General features: G+C 42.3%; 1 protein-coding gene across 8 annotated transcripts in view; it reads left to right on the top strand.

The window, feature by feature from the left end:
• The window catches only part of ADGRA1 (adhesion G protein-coupled receptor A1), a 676,883-nt gene extending 660,722 nt beyond the window's left edge, over positions 1 to 16,161 (top strand). For all 8 annotated transcript variants that reach the window (XM_053309873.1, XM_053309870.1, XM_053309872.1 and 5 more), the window contains 2 exons: positions 6,347 to 6,448; positions 12,014 to 16,161. In XM_053309873.1, coding sequence (XP_053165848.1) covers positions 6,347 to 6,448; positions 12,014 to 13,235 — 1,324 coding nt within the window. In that variant the 3' untranslated portion in view covers positions 13,236 to 16,161. The remainder of the gene's footprint in view (positions 1 to 6,346; positions 6,449 to 12,013) is intronic.
• The last annotated feature ends 4,094 nt before the right edge of the window (positions 16,162 to 20,255 follow it).

Here is a 20,255-nt window from a genome sequence, read left to right as displayed (position 1 = left end):
TTTTATCTCTTTCATATTCTTACTTCCCTTTTTTTTCCTTGCCATTCTTCTGTCATGCAGGGGTTGTTTCCCCCCCAGCATATCTTAGCGTTGTCGGGGGGCGGGGTTCTCTATCCCTGAATAGGTCTGATAGTACAGTGAAGAATCATTTGTACAGACTGTCATCTCCGGTCAGTATTTTAATTTTCTTTTGGCAATGAGGCAGGGCAGGCAGCGTGCTGGACTAGATATCAATGTAGTGTGTCTCAGGTACACTGAAAGCATTTCATTTCACTCTGTCTCATTACTTGGATGTGTGTTCTCATGTTTAGCAGTGGGGCAGAAGAGGCCAGACACCTGGAGAGGCTCAGTGCTTGCCAATGAGCCAGACTTTGTTGGTCGGACTTTGTTGGCCAATGAACCAGAGAAGTGCCAATGTTTGGCGCATCATGTGACTCAGTGTGATGGCCACATGTGGCATATTCAATAACCCAAAGTAGGAAAATATGTTAGCACTTCATTAATTATTTGCTTGGTTCGTTAAATTCCTGCCCTGCTCCTTCCCAGGGTAAAACAGGAGACAAAATGCATACCATGGTAAAAAACAAAATACCTAGTTAGATTAAAGTTCTTCCACAGCTGATTAATGCTGGCAGTTGAATGCTAGCCCAAAGGGAAATGTTGGACAGCCCTTCTGGAAAGCATACATGCTTCAACTCTGACAAGTAGAAGGGTGTTGCCCAACTGCCACCAAGAATATTCAGATCCGGCATAATAGGGGAGCAAATTCAGGCGTCTGCACAGCATGGGACCTACGACTGACTAGAGCCCCTCAAACTGCCACCTTCACCTTTTTGTTTTTAAATTGGGCAGGGGCATTCAGATGTTCCAATAATTTGTAAGAAGAGGTCTGGCCTGTGTGGCAGTTGCACAAGCTCAGGCACAGTCTAAACAGTTAGCAACTGATCTGCTTCCTTTCTAGCTCCAGAGTCCCATATGAGCTTTAAAGTGAAAGCCCCCTAAGTGCATTCACATAAATAAAAAAGATGGGGAGGGGAGGGATGATATTCATTTATCCCAACAGTCATCCCAACTTTTCATGTTATTTCTGAAATATTTAAGGCAGCTAACATCACCACAATGTTAACACAATCACATAATAGATAAAGCAACAAATAAGAGCATCTGATCCCCCCCCCCCCCCGCCGGCCACATTAGTTTTGCAGAAGCCAAGGAGAATTTTTCCTCTCAGTAGCTGTTGCAGTTTTTTCTGTTTGCGGCAGGAATCGGCTGCTGCCCAAACTCTCCCAAGTGCAGCAGTACATCAGAGCTGCAAGTGTGCCATTGTAAATCTAGTGGTGTGGGAGGCACGGCCTTGCCAAGGGCTCAGCACTGAGGCACATGAGAGAAAAAGGAGATGGGCAGCAAAGAACCTCTGACAATTGCAGAGAGCCACTCAGGTGGATGGGTGCCAATGCCATCGAGGCAAACAGGATCCAAAGCAGATGTCTTGCTCTCTCTCCACCAGGGGAAAAGGAGAAGAGTGGCTACTCACAAATCTAAGAGGACTGCTCTTGTCCATTGGTCACACCTGCCAGGTTCAAAAGGAAGTCGGAGAGGAGAGCTGGTCTTGTGGTAGCAAGCATGACTTGTTCCCATAGATAAGCAGGGTCTGCCCTGGTTGCATATGAAAGGGAGACTAGAAGTGTGAGTACTGTAAGATATTCCCTTTGCAGGGTGGAGCTGCTCTGGGTAGAGCAGAAGGTTTCAAGTTCCCTTCCTGGCTTCTCCAAGATAGGGCTGAGAGAGATTCCTGCCTGCAACCTTGGAGAAGCCGCTGGCAGTCTGTGAAGACAATACTGAGCTAGATGGACCAATGGTCTGACTTAGTATATGGCAGCTTCCTATGTTCCTATGAAGTCAAAAACAACACCATGAACTGCAATAGGGAGTGAGTGAGTGAGAAAATGAGTAAGTGCTGAGGAGAGGAGCCAGTTGTCCCTGAATTGAAGAGGCCTTCGCAACTTCCTGCATTGCCTTGGCTCTTTGCTGTTGCCATGGAAGGGATGCGTATCTTTGTTGTCTTAATTGTCCAGCTGATCTGAGAAGTGATATGAGTGACCTTATGAGAAAACATAATAAATATCTAGGTCTGGTCTTTTGCTAGCCTCAGAGTAAAAGCAGATGTGTCTGTGTTTTTTATTTCTTTTTTATTTGTGTGTCATGGTGAATACTGGAAGTTTTTTGCCAGTGGCCCACAAGATCCTGGAGAGAGTCCTAAGAACACAGTTAAGGATATGCTTTCAGTCGATGTTCATGGCCAGGAGGAAAGGAACAAACTGTGTTTTTAAAGGCCAAGATGAACACTGTTATGGGAGCTCAGAAGACAGCAGCCATTAGTTATTGTACAAAAGAAGCAAATAGCATGAACCACAGGAACTCTCTTTCTGGCCAGTCCCCAACTCCAACCGAGTGCTAGTGCCACCTATTGGTTGGGACATGTAATAACATTTCCACACAAGCACTTTGAATTCTACAAACCATTCCCTCCAGGAGGCAGATGGAGAATTACTGGGAAATAATTGGGGACAGAGACTTAGCATCTGCAAGCAGGCCATTGTTAGCTTTCGGGTGGGCTATGGGATGGAGACTGCCTTGGTTGGCCTGATGGATGATTTCCAGTTGGGAACTGGCAGAGGAAGTGTGACTCTGTTGGTCCTTTTGGATCTCTCAGCAGCTTTCAATATTATCGACCATAGTATCCTTCTGGAACATCTGAGTGTTAGGGGTGGGAAGCATTGTTTTATAGTGGTTCCTCTCCTATCTCTAAGAAAGATTCCAGATGGTGGCGCTTGGAGACTATTGCTCTTCAGAATGTTAGCTTATGTATGGCGTCCCTCAGGGCTCCACACTGTCTCCAGTGCTTGTTAACATCTCCATGAAACCACTGTGAGAGATCATCAGGAGATTTGGTGTGAGGTGTTATCAGTATGATGACACCCAGATCTATTTCTCCATGTCAGCATCACCAGGAGAAGGCATTACCTCCCTAAATGCCTGCCTGAAGGTGGTAATGGGCTGGATGAGGGACAATATATTGAAACTTAATCCAGATAAGAGTGAGGTACCTATTGTGCGGGGTCAGAACTCTAGAGATGATTTTGATTTGCCTGTTCTAGATGGGGTCACATTTCCCAAAAAGGAACAGATACACAGTCTTGGAATGCTTCTGGATGCACACCTCTCCCTGGTATCTCACATTGAGGTGGTGGCCAGAGGTACTTTCTATCAGCTTTGACTGATACACCAGCTGCGTCTGATTCTTGAGATGAACAGTGTTAAAATGGTAGCACATATGCTGGTAACCTCCAGACTTAACTTCTGCAATGCACCCTACGTGGGGTGCTCTGTGCCTTTGAATGCAGTCCAGAAGCTGCAGTTAGCATAGAATGCAGCACCCAGGTTGTCCTCTGGATCATCTCGGAAAGACCACCATACTCCTGTCTTGAAAGAGCTGCCGATAAGTTTCCAGACAAAATACAAAGTGCTGGTTATAACCTATAAAGCCCTAAACAGCTTAGGCCCTGGGTATTTAAGAGAACATCTTCTTCACTATGAGCCCCATCACCCATTGAGATCATCCAGAGAGGTATGTTTACAGTTGTCACCAGTTTGTCTGGTGGCCACACGGGGATGGGCCTTCTTGCTGCCCCGAAATTGTGGAATGTGCTACCTACTGAAATATGAGCTTCCCCATCTCTGGCAACTTTTAAAAAGTCCTTAAAGACTCATTTTTTCACCCAAGCATTTTAACTTGACTGTGGTTTTGAATTGTTTTAAGCTTTTTATTTTCTGTATTTTAACCTGTTTTATGCAACTGTGATCTGCCCAGAGATGAAAGTTTGGGGCAGTGTACAAATTTGATAGACAGACAGACAGACAAACAAACAAATTGTGCCTCACAACTTTGGGGATGAAGCCTCTCATATAGATCTGTAAAGCTGCTTGCCAAATATAGGACCTGCCCCCGCAAACCCTCTAAATAGGCATTTTACAGTTTGAGGAGACTAATGAGCAGAATATAAGAACATAAGAACAGCCCTGCTGGATCAGGCCCAAGGCCCATCTAGTCCAACATCCTGTTTCGCACAGTGGCCCACCAGATGCCGCTGGAAGCCACAGGCAGGAGTTGAGGGTTTTTATGTCTTTTGCTTTTTTTAAAAAACAGGATTTGAGCTTGAATTGGCCTCTTATCTATAGGCTGTTTGCTTTTTATCTTAAGTCAGAACAGCACTGGCAGCTGAATTTCAGATTTGCTCGTGGCCACACTTCCTGCTTTTTCCAGTTACTACATGAAGCACAGGGTGCCTGGCAACGGATTGAGTAGTGTGCTTTTCACCTAAATATTTTTTGAAGGCTTCTTTGAGGCTTTTCTTTTCATCCAGTCCAAGTTTGAACCCAACAAACCATCTTACATATCAATATTCTAAAGTCATTCTTTCTGCCTTGCACTTCCACGGGATTCCCAAGTTCAGTTATTAAACATTGCATGATTTCAAAATACAAAAAAAATACTGGAAAATAATTATGAATATGGTTGCGAATATAATAAGTTTTGCTTCTAGTATAATAGTTTGCACACGAACCCTCAAATATTTCTACATCTGGAAAGGTAGCATCTAAAGCCCCTGATAGTGACATATTACTTGACTTACAATTGTTTCATAATGATTCAGGTGCACTGGATATGCTGGGTTTGCCTATAAACTGGAAAGAACACAACCAGCTCTGGAATCTTCCCTCAGGGACTAGTGAAAAAGATGATCTAACCATTCCATTGTGGCTCACTAGACCGATTGTAATTTTTCTGCTGTGGATTTTCTTGTTGCAAAGTGTGGTGGTTTAAAGCAGCTCACATTCCATTTTACTCTTAAAATAGATAACCTGTTCTACGCATATGGACTCACGACAAGTAAGAACATTAGAGGAAATGACTACATAAAGGGCACGATCCAACCCAAATTCCGTCACTTGTTGATTTCAGTGGGAGAGATGAATCACTTCCAAGCCCTTGAGTGCTGATGTAATTATCAACTCCCAAGAATTGGACTACCATGTTTTGCAGCAGTTGATGATGTCTCTGAAAAAGTATCTGATAGAGCAGCTCCACAGAAAACACATTTAAAATAGCCTGATCTAGAGGCTATGAAGGCATGAATGATCATCATTGCATCTGGATCTAAGTGAAAATTTCACCTCCTGCTTTCCAGATGAAGCTGGTGAAAAGCATTGTTGGTCTGTACTGTAACCTGGGCATCCAGGTGCAGCACTGACCTCTGGGCATTTCATGCCATGATAGAGATTTTGTGGAAATGCTTTGGGGTGGAACATTGTATTCTGATGTAAAATACTAACAGATTATACTCTGCTGAATTTGGGAATACTACATTAGGATGAATGGTCTTATAAAAGACATTTCCAAGGAAACTGATTTAGCTTAATGACAGAGTATGGTAATGATAAGCTGCATGATTACAACCATTATTAACATATATTCCGTACACTTGGATGAATTTGGTTCCAAGAATTAAGCAAGTAGTATTTAAGCAGTTAAGTGTGTGATACCATGTATTCTACTATTTATAGGCATGCCAGTTCCAAATAAATATTTTTAATGCTTTTTCCCTACATTTGAGAATGATAAAACACAGCCAGGAGTACTACTGCCAGCCACTTACCAGTTTCCTAGAGTTCCTGCAACTTACTGTTAAATAAGCAGAAACAATATAAGTAGTGCTGTGCAACTGTGGGTATGTGGTTTCAAGTAGTTGTGTTGCCTACTTGCACAACACTGCCAGAGCTGCCTGTCACATACGCAGCAGCACTGGCCAATGGCCAATACTGGCATCATCTAGACCATGGCTGAAGAAAATGAAGCGTAGCCTTACTTATAGTGTGACAATAGCTTTTCAGCTGGAAATGATTTTGCATTCTATGAAAATTGCATTCTATGCATTCTATGGAAATTGAAATTTTCAGTTGTCAACAATACTTTATCATTTCATTTTTAATTTTTTTGTATTTTAGATGATTTTTTTCTTTTACTGGCAAATGATTATGTTTTATTGAAAATCCCAGGATGCAGTGAGTGACCATGATAAAATCTAAACTTGTAGATATTGTATATTTCAATATTCTTCATTTCTGATTTCTTTATTTCAGATTTTAGCATACATTACGAGTTAATGACCTGAGCTTCATTGTGCTTTCATAGCTGGCGGCTTCAAGCATGAAAAATAACTTTTGCAATGAATATGACTGATCTCAAGCCAAGAAATTTATCTTGTCTATCATTTTCTGTTAACAGGTTTTATCTGATTAGTGGAGGTGTTCCGTTTATTATTTGTGGAATTACAGCAGCAACTAATATCAATAATTATGGGGGAAAGGGGAACAACGACGCCCAGTAGTAAGTATATTCCAATATGCATGTATCCTATCAAATATTGTATATGATCTTTAGAAAGACAAACAAGCAGAGACATATAACTTAATATAAAGTTTGATGTGAACAGATTGGATTAAGATCTGGCTTGACACTTGCCTCAGACCAGCTTCTTTAAACATGAAAAAAAAATTTTTTATTCCATCCAGCTTATCTTCCTCTCACCCACCCCCCTCCAGTAGTTCAGATTACTAGCATTTAGCTTTGCAACAACCATGGGAGGAGCTTACACTAAGAGAGAATGGCTGGTCCAGGGTTGCCCATTGATAGGGCTGCCATATGGTAAAGAGGATAGGCCTCCAGTACCTTTAAAAGGTGCACAGGAGAGAGAATTTCGGCGTGCACGGCCCTTCTTTCAGCAAGTGCATCTGCTGAAATTCTCCTTTCTGTGCACCTCTTAAAGGTGCTGGAGACCTGTCCTCTTTTCCATATGGCAGCCCTGCCCACAGAGTTTCACAGCTAAGCACACATTTGGACCTGGTTTTACTTCATTCAAGCCCAGCACTGTAACTGCTGTACCACTCTACCTTTCTGGGACTACTCTATAAAGTGGGACTACTCTATAAAGCATTAGCTATATAATTTGTTGCTTGGTATATGCTGAATTACTTTTTACAAAATATTATACCCCTGTTTTTCAGCCATCACCTCCCACACGATTAGGTGCCTGGAGCTGTTCAAGCACAGACTCAGTGGCTCCTCAATAGCAGATGGGTTTTTTCTTGAGAAAAGTGGAATAAGGGAAATGCCAATTAAAAGCTCACTCACTAAAAAGAAACCATCATACCCCCGATCCAGAACTCTGTGTGTGCTCCATTGCAACAAGAGCAGGAGTAAAGCACATCAGAAATGGCTTTTTGAAAATACTTGTAGTAAATTCCATTTTAGAAACAGACATCAGCTCCCTCTTAACAGAGTGGGGGATATTCTGAAAATGCTCCCATTTTAAAACTTATTTATTCCAGCATGTGTGATTAGACAATCACTTATAATCAACAGGGTATTAAAAGATCTGATTATTTATGTTAATACATTTCTGAGAGACTTTCCCTTTGGCACTGTTGCAGAGGTTGTACTACTTTGGTCTAATGACTTTAATCACAGGCAATCAATACTAGATATCACAATGTGAGCAGAAGACCGGGAAGCAGGTGGAGTGATCAAATTGCTTAGGAGAGAGAGCTACAAAATGAGCAACAGCACAGTGTGTTACATGCCTCATTCATTTCTAATAATGCTACTACATAAAAAATGTAGATGCACACATTTCAACACATTCTTCATGGAACTGATTTTTGAAGTGGCCCCTGATGAGCCTCCTCTTGTAAATAACAGCATCCTAAGAGAGAGTGTTCCACTGAGGATTGCTCCACTTTTACTTGACATATTTTGCACAGCCTTGAAAGTGTTTAAGGCGTGCACATGGATGCATGCTGCTCTTAAAGATGAAACCTTTTGCCTGTTTAAGAGATTGTATGTGTGTTGAACATCACATACGTATACGGCTATAATTTCATCCCAAGGGAAAAATCCTAGCCCTATTCACACGTTATGTTCAGCACACATAAAGTCTCTGTGCAGTGTATGTAGATAAAATATCTATACAGTTATTCACACAATGAGGTCATTCACACAACCAATACTGGGGGTGGGAGGGCGGGCAGGGTTCAACATACCTTTCCCCACACGATCGATGTTTACATCATGTCTTTGGCGCACAGGTTGCACACACCCACACGATTCCCACATCTCCTGGCAGCACAGATCAACAGAGACTGGGATTTGTTTTCCTGGCCACTAGATATCTCACAAGGCACCGCACGATGAGTCCGGCGCCGTGGAGGATTCCCGCATCAAACAGGCACTCTAGTCTCCTCAGGCTGCATGCAGCCGAAGGAAACACATAATCCTGGCAGCTGGGCCAAAGGAGCACTCACCCCCCTTAACCTTGGCTAACAGCCAGGCTAGGAAGTGGGGTTAGGCTGGGCAGGAGCCTTGGGATCTGTGTGGATTCCAGTGCTCCACACGAGCAGAGTAACCCAGGCTAGGCTGCTCATGAGAACAGGCTTATGATGTTCGATGAACATACATTTGATGAATCTCCCAGGGTCCTTCATTCTCTTGGCCCCATCATTGACACAGACCTGATTGGCAGGGGCCAGGGACAGAACCTTTTCATTGGTAGCCTCCATCTTTGCATAGAGCTTTAGCCGTCTCTCTCCCTGATGAGTTTTTAAAAGCCGCCTCTTCCAAAAAGCACTTCAAATCTGGTTGTAATTGGTTTTCCGTCTTAATTCAGGTTTAGCTGTTGTGTGGTTGCTCTTTGTGTTAATTGTGCTGATTGTTTTAATGTTGTTTTTATTATTGTTTTTATTGTAGGTCACCTTAAGCAACAGTGTGATGGAGGGGTGGGGTAGAAATATTTTGAATAAATAAATATGCTTCCTTACTGTACTCTGCATTTGAGGGGGCCTGTACCCAGGTTCACTCATAAAGAGAATCTGTGTACAGTCATTCACACAAAAGCATGTACATGTGAACAGGCACATATACTGTAATGACTGAATAGACTTTGTATTTTATATAAAACTAAGAGGTCAGTGGGCAGCATTTCTCTACATCAGGGCTGGGCAAACTTGGCCCTCCAGATGTGGTACTACAGCACCCATCATCCTCAGCCACAATTTATTTATTGTGGCTGGGGATGGTTGGAATTGTAGTTCAACCACATCTGGAGGGGCAAGCTTGCCCAGCCCTGCTCTAGCTGGTGCTCTTTTTTAAAAAAACGGTGCTTAAAGGAATTTTGGGCCTATCAATCAGGAATCACCAACTTCTTCAGCCCGGGGGACTGGATCCTCCTCGGCCATTGTCAGAGGCTGCTGCAACCCCCTGGCCAGAGTGTCACTGCTCCCATGCATGTTGTCCGAGAAGGTCTTACCCCCAAACAGGCAGAACTGCTAGCACTATTTTTTAAAAATTTTTCCTGTTGATCTTATGCAAGACTGCATAAACAAGATTATGCAGTCTTATGCATAAGACTTCTTGAACAAGATCGAAGGGGAATGTGTGTTTTTTAAGTGAAACACCCTCCCTGTCTAAAAAAAGTATTAACAATCATTTGATTGACCCATCAGCTTCAAACTGAATACACAGAGTGCTGCTGTGCTACAGCTGTGCCTACTTTCAGAGCTCCGTGGCCGGCGCTTCCCAACTTAGGAATTTTTTCTAATTTTTCATTGATCTCTATGTTTAAAAAAACCTTGTAGCTGGCTATAGAGACCTGTGGCAGCATTGTACAAAACCCATGGCAAATTAATTTTTTTTTAAAGAGCCAGGCATTTCAGGAAGGAAGAATATTAAAAATTAAAGGGGGAAAATAGTAATAAATGAACAGATGTTGACTCCAGGGCACAGGAAACAAGCCTGCCCAGAGAGCATGTCAGCAGACACTTGGCAAAGCCACACCTCCATCTCATCTTGCTCCACTTTATCTGTGGGATCTCTCCATGCATCGGTATCATACTCTGCAGAAGGACAGAGTATCCCAGGAAATGTTTTAGAAAGTGCAAGTATTTTTGGACGTAGATACTCTGAGTTAAGCTCCATTCATAAAGATAAAAACTGAATAATTCAGCTTGCTATATGAGCAGATCCTTGCTGTCTCAGTACTGAATTCAGGTGAAATCCTGCCCTCATATGAATGCACTCCAAGCCTCAGCGAGCAAAAGTGCTATAAAACATGCACACATGCACCGGCCATTTCCGGTCTGATGCTGCCCGGGGCAGCAAGAGGATACACTGCCACCCTGCGCTAGCGATTTTGGTCTCAGCCCTGGCGGAGGAAATGTAGTGGGGGGTGAGATCACCCTCCCTCCTGCTCAAAAGGTTTTAAAAAAACTGGCACCAAACCGGCATTCAGCCGGACCATGTACATCCCCAGCACCAGCAGCTAGGGATGTGCACAAATGGTTCGGGCAGCTGGCAATGGCGTGGGGAGTGGTCCCCTTAAAAAGCAATTAAGGAGCTTCTTATATGCTTGTCCCCCCCCCCGCCCTGTTCCGGCAATGGCACCCACTCTCCAAAATGCCATGTGCATTGCAGTGCTGTGTGGCATTGGTACACACATGGCCGATGCCCATGCTGATGCTGCACAGAGGCTACAGGGAACAGCGCTGCAGCGTACGTGGCATTTGGGAGAGTGCCTACCGCAGGACCATGATGGGGTCCTTATGCTGGTAAGGAGCTCCTTGCATACTTTTTAAGGGAACCGCTCCCTGCCCCGCCAAACCGGTTCGAGCACCGGCATCCAAGCTGGTTCAGTGCTTCCCAGAGGAAGTGTCAGACTGGCGCGTGCACATCCCTAGCATCAGCAGCAGCTCTTAAGGTGCTGCTTCTCACCCAGCAGCTACCCTGAACAAGTTAAGAGGCAGACTTTTTGCAAGATGCTCAGATCATTGCAACTGTTAGATGTCATTACCATGTCATGCTGGTATTTGCCCCCCATATATATATTTTTTATATCCACCAGAAGACTGTAAATAATTCCCTTTATTGCAGGGAATTTCTTTGTTTTTAAAACCAATTTAAATACAGTTGGCCTTTGTTATCCATGGACTCCATATCTGTGGTTTCGCGTATCTGTGATTGGGTCTTAGAGACAACAGCCGCATTAACGTGTAATATTCTGTAGACATTTTGACCAAATGCGGGGAACTGCAGTTGGGTGTGGGAACAAAACCAAGGGTTCAGGATCTGAACCATTAGACTGTAATGAGTTTCGTTGCTGTAACCTGAGGTTCCAGGCAGCCTGCAGTATGTTTGAATTCGGCACGCATGCTGCTGGCCCTGGAACTGGAGTTGAGGGAGGAAGCTCCTCCCACAACTCCAGCCCGATTGGATGTGCGGGCTGTATTCCTGTCAAGAAGGAAGCCTGCACAGCCAACTCCCTCACCTCTCTGCAGTCTTGCTGACTACAGACAGGCAGCTCTCTTGAATGTCTGAATTTGGATGGAAGAGCTGGGGGAGGGAGCCACAGTAATGTGATGCACATTCCACATTACATGCAAATGCAGCCCAGGTTTCATTATCCATGGATAGCAAAATAAGCAAATTTCACCTATCCACGGTTTTGAGTGGCCAGAAATGACCCGGAAATGACTTCTGATGTCTTTTCCAGCTGCCATTTTCTAGCAGAGAGCTATTTTGTGCCTCTTTCTTTTTTCTTTTCTTTTTTTTTTTGAGGTGAAAATTCAACTGTTTTCAGGGTTTGGGGGGCATTGCTAGAGAACTGGAGAATAAGGTACTGTCCTTTTCTTCTTTTTTTCACCACCTGTAAGAGCCACCTGTAATGAATAGTACTTTAAAAAAAAAACTTTCCCACATTCTCAATGATCCAGGACAATATGTCCCACCATTTCTACCACTACAGTGATATACCAAAGGATAGTAAATAACAGTTTCAAGAAATCTTGGTTTAAAACTATTAATTTGATTACTTTGGGTTTAAAACTACTTTTTCTTTTTTTACAGCTGTTGGATGGCATGGGAACCCAGTCTTGGTGCATTTTATGGGCCAGTTGCATTCATTGTCCTGGTCACCTGCATTTATTTCCTCTGCACATATGTGCAGTTAAGGCGTCACCCAGAACGCAAGTACGAATTGAAAGAAAGGACGGAAGATCAACAGAGGCTGGCAAGTCCCGAGGTTGGCCACAGTCACATGACGGACTCTGGATCAGTCTCCCAAGCCACGTGCTCAATGATTTCTTCTTCCTTGCTGGAAAACGAGCACTCTTTTAAGGCTCAGCTTCGAGCTGCGGCATTTACTCTGTTCCTGTTTACTGCCACTTGGACCTTTGGTGCACTTGCCATTTCTCAAGGACATTTCTTGGATATGATATTTAGCTGTCTGTATGGAGCATTTTGTGTGACCTTAGGGCTCTTCATTCTCATCCATCACTGTGCAAAGAGAGATGACGTGTGGCATTGCTGGTGGTCCTGTTGTCCATCTCGAAGAAACACGTACTCAGTTCAAGTGAATGTTCGCCCAAAGGTTAACGTCAATGGGGAAAGTCAGGTTCATGCCCCATGTCTTCAGGAGTCACCTTGTCCTACTAAAGCTGCTGTTTTTAATCACCCAGCTGCTAGTCACTGCAAACTTACTAATCTACAAGCAGTTCAGAATCATGTCAATTGCCTTTCACCGGTTACACCGTGTTGTGCAAAAATGCACTGTGATCAGCTCCTTGAAGATGAAGCTCATATCCACGTCCACAGTGAGGGGACTTTCAGACCCAACATGCATATCCACAGATGTCTGAAAAGCAGAACTAAGCCACGATACTTCAGCCGACATCGGTCTGCGGGAGAAAGAGAGTACGCTTATCATATTCCTTCCAGTATTGATGGCAGCATCCACAGCTCGCACACAGACAGTCCACACAGTACACATGACAGTCAGTCTGGGCACAGGCGGGTCTGTTGTGCAAAAAATGATCCATATCCTACCATCAGCCAGCCTGAGAGTAGTGATGCAAGTACTGTGATCTACAGTTGTGCTAAAGTGCCAGAAAGTGACCCAGTACACCATGCAGCTCATTTTGAGATGCATCCACGGACACAGTCCTTACCATTTAGCACAACCAGCCACAATGGGATTCTAAAGGGGAACCTGCACGAAGCCATGGTCTACAGTTCAGATAGTACAGGGAACATCAAAACTGGCCCATGGAAGAATGAAACTACTGTGTAGTTGTTGGGCCGCTTCTTCTCCCTTCACAACTCCAACCATCTTCAGCTTTGTTTTCCTTCTAAAGACTCTTCATGTTTGTGTAGCAGATCAGTAAGCTGTACAGGTTTTCATCCTCTGTTTTCTTAATATGAAGAGGCTTTTCAAAAGCAGCAGTGGTCTCAACATTATTTTTAAAAGGATGATGGCATTTGGTTCTGTGGGGAGGGGGAACCCTGAAAAGTAAATCTAGGGAGCTAATATGAGGCAATATCCTTTTGTTACAACACACTATACTTATTTCTTCTTTTAAAAAAAATTCTGCATAAGCATCAGACACTTTTATACACCTATTGGCATCACAGTATTTCCTTGGTTATTCTTATAGCAAATTGTTGTTCCATTGATTTTAAAAGTTACAGTAGCAGAAAGATAAAGAGGATTTTCTAAACAGACTTAACACAGCTTTTTAGACCTACAAAAGTGATACTGCCTCTAAAGACCTTCTGTAGCATATGGCCTGTAAAATCATGTAGTGTACAGTTGCTGTTATGTCTTTCTTCTGATGGAGAGAAGTGCTAGGTAACGTCCCTCTTAACATCTCCGGTGCTGTATTGGTTGTAATTTATTTATTTTTTTGCATGGCACATGTCAGGATAATACCATTTGCTGTTTTCTAGTGTTACATGTGTAAAATGAAGAAGAAAAAACCTATTGTAAAAGGCTGTTACTATTCCTGTTGGTATTAATCTAGAGCATTTTGAATCTATGAAAAATGGAAAAAAAAAACCCACTACTGCACTAGTTTGTGGCACAATCCTTTGTATAAGGTTATATGATAGCTTTGATAAGGGTCCACTCTAATCTGTCTCTACAGAGCATGCACTATTCATTGTATGTGGCACTGTGCTGTGTAATAGCCGCTGTTTCCACAAGTTTCACTCCTTTGTAAGTCTGCCTTTTGGAACCAATCTGCAAGCTGTCCTACAATCATTTTTTAAAGTGCAGTTTTATCATTAACTCCAAGACTACAATCTTTTATTTAAACTTAAATACAATCTAAGACTACTACAATCTAAGACTACAATCTTTTAATTTAGGGAAGAATCCAGCCCAAGTGAAGTGCTATTAGAACCCATTAATTTCAATCAGAAAGAGATAAGCTGTGCACCTACTTAAATCTTCCCCACTGAAATGAATGAGACTTAAAATAGCTTAACTTTGACTGGATCATTTCCTTATTCTATTTTGGAGGCTGGTGGGAGATTTGTACATGCAGTATTTTTTTAAAAAATAATCATAACAACAATGTAGTCCACAGTAGTTAGATAAGGCTACAACACTTCGAAGGAGCATTTATTAAAAATATATATCTATATTCTACATTTTAGGTAAAATTCCCTTCCCTCCCATGCCCTCCGATTCTCTCTATACATTCATGCAAAGTTGACCTTCAGTAGCAGTTGTGATTTATTCTGCTCAGCCTCAAGACATTTTAGGGTCAATGATATACTCTATTCATGAGGCTTTGGGCAGATATACTTTTTAAAATAGTTATCCATGAACATCTGGAAACAAAGCACCAACTCACAGGGAAAAATAGAACTATAATTACCCGTATTTAAAATTTAAAAAAGTTAAAAAGAGTCTGGTTATAAATTGGTGACATAATGTGAATGGGACCATACAGCAAAAAGAACAGGAAAAGACTGCATTGAAAAAAGAGAACAGTATTTCCACAAATATAAAGAACAAGCACAATGTTATACGGCCATGAAGAGCAAATTTATATCTAACAAGCTCAAGTAACCATTACATTCCTTACAATCTAGGCAATTCCTTGGGAAGGAGCATTGCTTTGTAGAGCATTCTTTTGTCAAGCTCTGTACAGAGTTTAGTTCATATGTCTCTTATCAGCATGTTACGAATCCCTCCATTTCTGCTATGTAAGAATCTATTTCCTTACAATGTACATAACAGATGATTATTATAATTGTTGGAATGTTATAAATATATATGTGTGTGTGTGTCAGATGAATGTGTTCTGCAGTGTTTGCAGGTGGGAATTAGTACTCAAAGGGTTAATGCTCAGTATCTGAGTGTGAGGATTTTTGTTTGTTTTCTCCCTTTTCTGTATTTTTTATAAAGTTCAAATATATATTGTAAATTACAGCATATAATGTATCCACTGTGTATGCGTGAGTGTGTGTTGTTATGTGTGTCTTTCAGAGGTGAACAAGGCAGAATGCACTAGCTGGATATTATGTTTTGAACAGTGTTCAACCTTTTCATGATGGCTTCTTTTAGATGATGCAAAAGGCGGGGCGGGGGGGGACATACACTAAGCTTTATTATGTATATGCTGTATATGCTTGAACTGTCTCAGAACTCAAATACAATATTTTGCATTGTGTGCATAATATATTTTCTTTTTAATCATTCTTTTTTCTTGTATGTTATTGCCATTCCACAACATCAGCGCAACTATATAAGCGTAGATAGAATGTTAAATGCCACATCTCTGTATCTCAGCGATATTTATAATATTCTGTAATCGCAAAGTCCTAGAAGGTCTTGGCATTATGCAAAATAGTCCACACACTCTGAAGTCCAGGTGAAATCGTCACTTTTTAGGAACACAGTCGTTGAAGTATTCCAGCTTGTGTTTCTTTTGCCAATCTTGTTCTGTCTGACAAAAAAGAAGAGATAATTTAATGGGTGCTGCTTTACACAGAGGATTTTCTGTTATCAACCCCTCCTGAAGACTAACGTTCAGTATTGAAAAACCTTTCGTATTGTGTCTGAATATAAGTTAGCAAATATTTCTGGCTAATTTGGAAAAAATGTTATGCAATAATCTGTTGGCATTTTTTAAAAGGAAATATACAATATCATTGCAGAGTAGGAGAACATGATATTAAATAAATTAAAAACATGTTTTGTAACATCAGATGTGGCCCCAATTCATTTTGTGCTTTTGACTTTTTTTTTTAGATAAGAAACTTAATCTCATTTTTCCCCCTGTTGTAGACCATAGTTGATCTGTTTTATATATTCAGGTGCCAGCTCTTGGATTTGTATACTTTCTTGCCCAGTCCAGACTTTTATGCACATCTCCTTGGCTGAGTGGGGAGCCTTGTGCCTAGCCCATTCCAGAACTTTGCATTAAACACACATAGCCCTGTACACAAAGCGGAATCCCTCTCACCAGAAGCAGCACTCAGTTCATTCCTCCACTTTCTCATCATCTCCACTAAACAGCTGATCAGTATGATTCCAGCTTCTTTAACCAGGCTACTGATATGTAGCCCTGGGTGTTGCATGCAAACTCTGTTGTATCACAGTATTCATGTTGCTTTCCAAGTCGCTGCTTGCATTCCTAGTTATGTATCATACAAACATTGCTGAATATATATATAATTTCCTCTCTAGTGTAAAACTATACAAGAAATATATACTGTAATGTTCTGATATAGAAGACCAGTGGGAAGGAGCTGGTCTTGTGTTGGCAAGCATGACTTGTCCCCTTAGCTAAGTAGGGTCTGCCATGGCTGCATATGAAAGGGAGACTAGAAGAGCACTGTAAGATATTCCCCTTAGGGGATGGAGCCACTCTGGGAAGAGCATAGAAACATAGGAAGCTGCCGTATACTGAGTCAGACCATGGGTCTATCTAGCTCCGTATTGTCTACACAGACTGGCAGCGGCTTCTCCAAGGTTGCAGGCAGGAATCTCTCTCAGACCTATCTTGGAGAAGCCAGGGAGGGAACTTGAAACCTTCTGCTCTTCTCAGAGCAGCTCCATCCCCTGAGGGGAATATCTTACAGTGCTCACATGTGGTCTCCCATTCAAATGCAACCAGGGCGGACCCTGCTTAGATAGGGGGACAAGTCATGCTTGCGAACACAAGACCAGCTCTTCTCTCCATCTAGGTTCCAAGTTCCTTCCCTGACATCTCCAAGATAGGGCTGAGAGAGATTCTACCTGCAACTTTGGAGAAGCCACTGCCTGTCTGTGTAGACAATACTAAGCTAGATTAATCGATGGACTGGCTCAGTATATTGCAGCTTCCTATGTTCCTAAATATTTGAATGGGTTTGAGATAAATGTACTGTTAAATTAGCATAATATGCTTTTATCTAAAACATTGTTCTCTAGTTGCTTTTCATGCTGAACAGGTAGTATAGCGTTTTAATGCCTCTTAATTTAACAGAGTATTTGATAATTTTACCTTTACACTGACTGTTCCTGCATAAAATGCATAAGCTTTTGTCTGTCACAACAGCAAACAGTTTGTGAACAGGCAGTTGTACAAGGTAACCATTATGCTATAAGAATGGCCTTGCTGGCTCAGTCCATGGTGGATCCATCTAGTTCTGCATCCTCTTTCAAGTATCAGCCAGATGCCTCTTGAAAGTTCATAGGTAGGACAGAAATGTCACATTTACCCCTAAGGGAGGAAGGGTTGCCAGATCTGAGGATGCATAAAAATCCTTCCATTAACCCCACCCACAAGCCTCTCATTTAATACACATTCAGCTTGCTTTTCCCATAAGATTAGTATATATTATTATATATTTTAAATTCAAAGGAAATTCATTTAGAATGAAACAGATAACAGAAAACACTTGTGTTCCATGGTTTAAGAATATGACAGATGAGCAAAGAAAAAAGAGGGTAGCTTACTCTACTTAATCTCAGAGAAGGAGATATTCTAAAGACCCAGAAGGCTCTAATATGTCGTGGTGAATAGCTGATCACATATTTCCAGTTTTACATCTCTGATTTTTGGGTTGTCAGTTTTGCAGCTTAGCCTTGTGTCTGAGGTTCTTTGAAGAAATCACAAGTGAAGTATCTTAACATTCTTCCAAAACCTGGCGGCAGAACTGATACTCTTGACAAGCCAGACTCTTCTCCAAGGTTATACCAAATCCTAGCTCTCTGTTCCTGAGCTGGTCTAGGGCAATAAGTGCCAGCTCTGTAGCTGTCGGACAAAAAAGGAAGCACTTCCTTTTATTTCCTGTTTTAAGCCCATCTCTTAATGATGGGCTTCACTTAACAATATGTGTAGTTTGGCCCTGTGTCTTCTCCAGTTCTGAAGCAAATATGGAAAGCACAACCTTTAGGTCATCTTAGTTTCTGACAATGAGTATTATGAAACAACAATGATAACGTTTACGGGCTTACATTTTTGACATGGGCGAAAGTGACCTTGTTAATATCTAGAAACATTCCACGTTACGGTTGTTGTAGCAACAAGTACTGCTGTTTTTTGTGTGCAGACCTTCCAGTTTCTGCTAAAGTGAGGAGCCCTCAGTTTCACTTGTTCTAAACCAAGGACATATACAACACAGATGTTGTCTCAGTACATCATAGCTGGTCTATAGCAGGAGGCTGTGCTCACATGAAGCCCAGCCTGTGCATGAGAACTACCAGGATCAGGCCCGATTCCAGTAGAGCAGCACGACCTAGTCCAACTTTGTAGCCCAGCTGTTTGCCGAGGTTAAGGGAGCAAGTGGCCCTTTAACCCCAGCTTTCTGCTTGTGTGTGACCTCAGGCTGCTTCTAGGCTGCACACAGCATCAGTCTCTTGGAGGAGTCCCCCAATGCACCACACATGTTGCACAGTGCATTGTGGAATATCCAGAGGCTGGGATGCAGCATCACTCCCAGCCTCCAAAGCTCTGCATTACACCATGCAGCGTGGACTGCACTCCCAACAAGGTCAAGTGCCCGGCTGGGGGGGAAGGTGAGTTAAACAAGCCTTCCTCTCCACCCACCCACACACCACCCTGCCTACCTGCCAACCTCCAGGTCCTCTAGCTAGAATGTCCCAGGAGATAAATTGGTAAATTGGTCTCTCTCAGTCTCCAGGTGACCGCAATTACTGTATGCTGGGAGATTTTATTTATTATATATATATATATATATATATATATATATATATATATATATATATATAATGGTTATCTAGAGTCTGATATTGATTCCTGGAGACTCCAGGTCAGTCCTGGAGGATTGGGAACCCTGTTAGAGAAAAATATGGATGTTGGTCTTTTGCTTTTTCAGCCTTACATTTTTAAAGTTATTTTGCTCCAGAGACTAGATTTCTGATTATTTAGGTTGATAGCTCACCTTGTCTCCATGGTCAAAGGCAGCTACATTCCCTAAGGAGCCATTTCTACAACAGGAATATGTCGTAAATCTGTTAGTTCGGCTAACCCAACAGGATTTACAACCCCCTTCACCACTCCCTGGTGAGTTAACAGAAAGCAGCAGTGGAACTGCACGAATGAAAAATAAAAAGCTCACAAAGAAAAACAGTAAATTAAGTCCCCTGAACTGAACTAGGTAACCCCCTCTAACAATAACTGAGTAATAAGTGAAAAGAAAGCACAGAGCAAGGAATGAAAATAGCAAAGGATGACAGAAGCAAGGAATTAACAGATCAAAGCAGGAAAGCATAAACAAGGCAAACTGGAACTTGGAAAAAGTTTTGGAATTCAAATAGCACACTGTCTGCAACCAGTGAAAAGTTGCAAACAGCATCTGAGCAAGTGAGAGACTGCTAAATATATATGGCTCAAGAGAACCAGCAGCCAATCAGGCTTCCCTGAGTCAGCACTTCAGCTTCCTCTCTTGTGATCCCCTGCGCCTGCGTGACTGCCACTGAGATGCCTTCTCAAGACAGGTGAAATCCCAGGCTCCTCCCCATCAGAAATCATGTCTGGCAGCTGTTGCAAATCCTCAGCTCCAGAGTCTGGTCTCCCTGCCAAATCCTGTTGCTGTGCCTCTGAGTCCTCACTAGCAGGTGAATCCTCCTACTCTGACTCTTCTGAGTCAGACGTCTGAGCCATGACAGAATGTTGGAGATGGAGTTCCAGTGCATCGACAATTTGCACCAACTATCCATTGGGAGTAGAGGTAGTGAGGGTCTCCTTTACCGGTCCCTGCTTTCCTCTACTCTATTAACCTTGCTTTGACTCCAGGTACTTCCTGTAGCGAGTTAGTGCTCTTCCTTTCCTCCTAGAAAGAAGATGGGAAC

The sequence above is a fragment of the Hemicordylus capensis genome, chromosome 3 (assembly GCF_027244095.1).
Source record: "Hemicordylus capensis ecotype Gifberg chromosome 3, rHemCap1.1.pri, whole genome shotgun sequence".
Taxonomy (NCBI): Eukaryota; Metazoa; Chordata; class Lepidosauria; order Squamata; family Cordylidae; genus Hemicordylus; species Hemicordylus capensis.
Note: the sequence above shows the minus strand (reverse complement) of the source record. Positions and strands in the feature narration are given on the sequence as shown.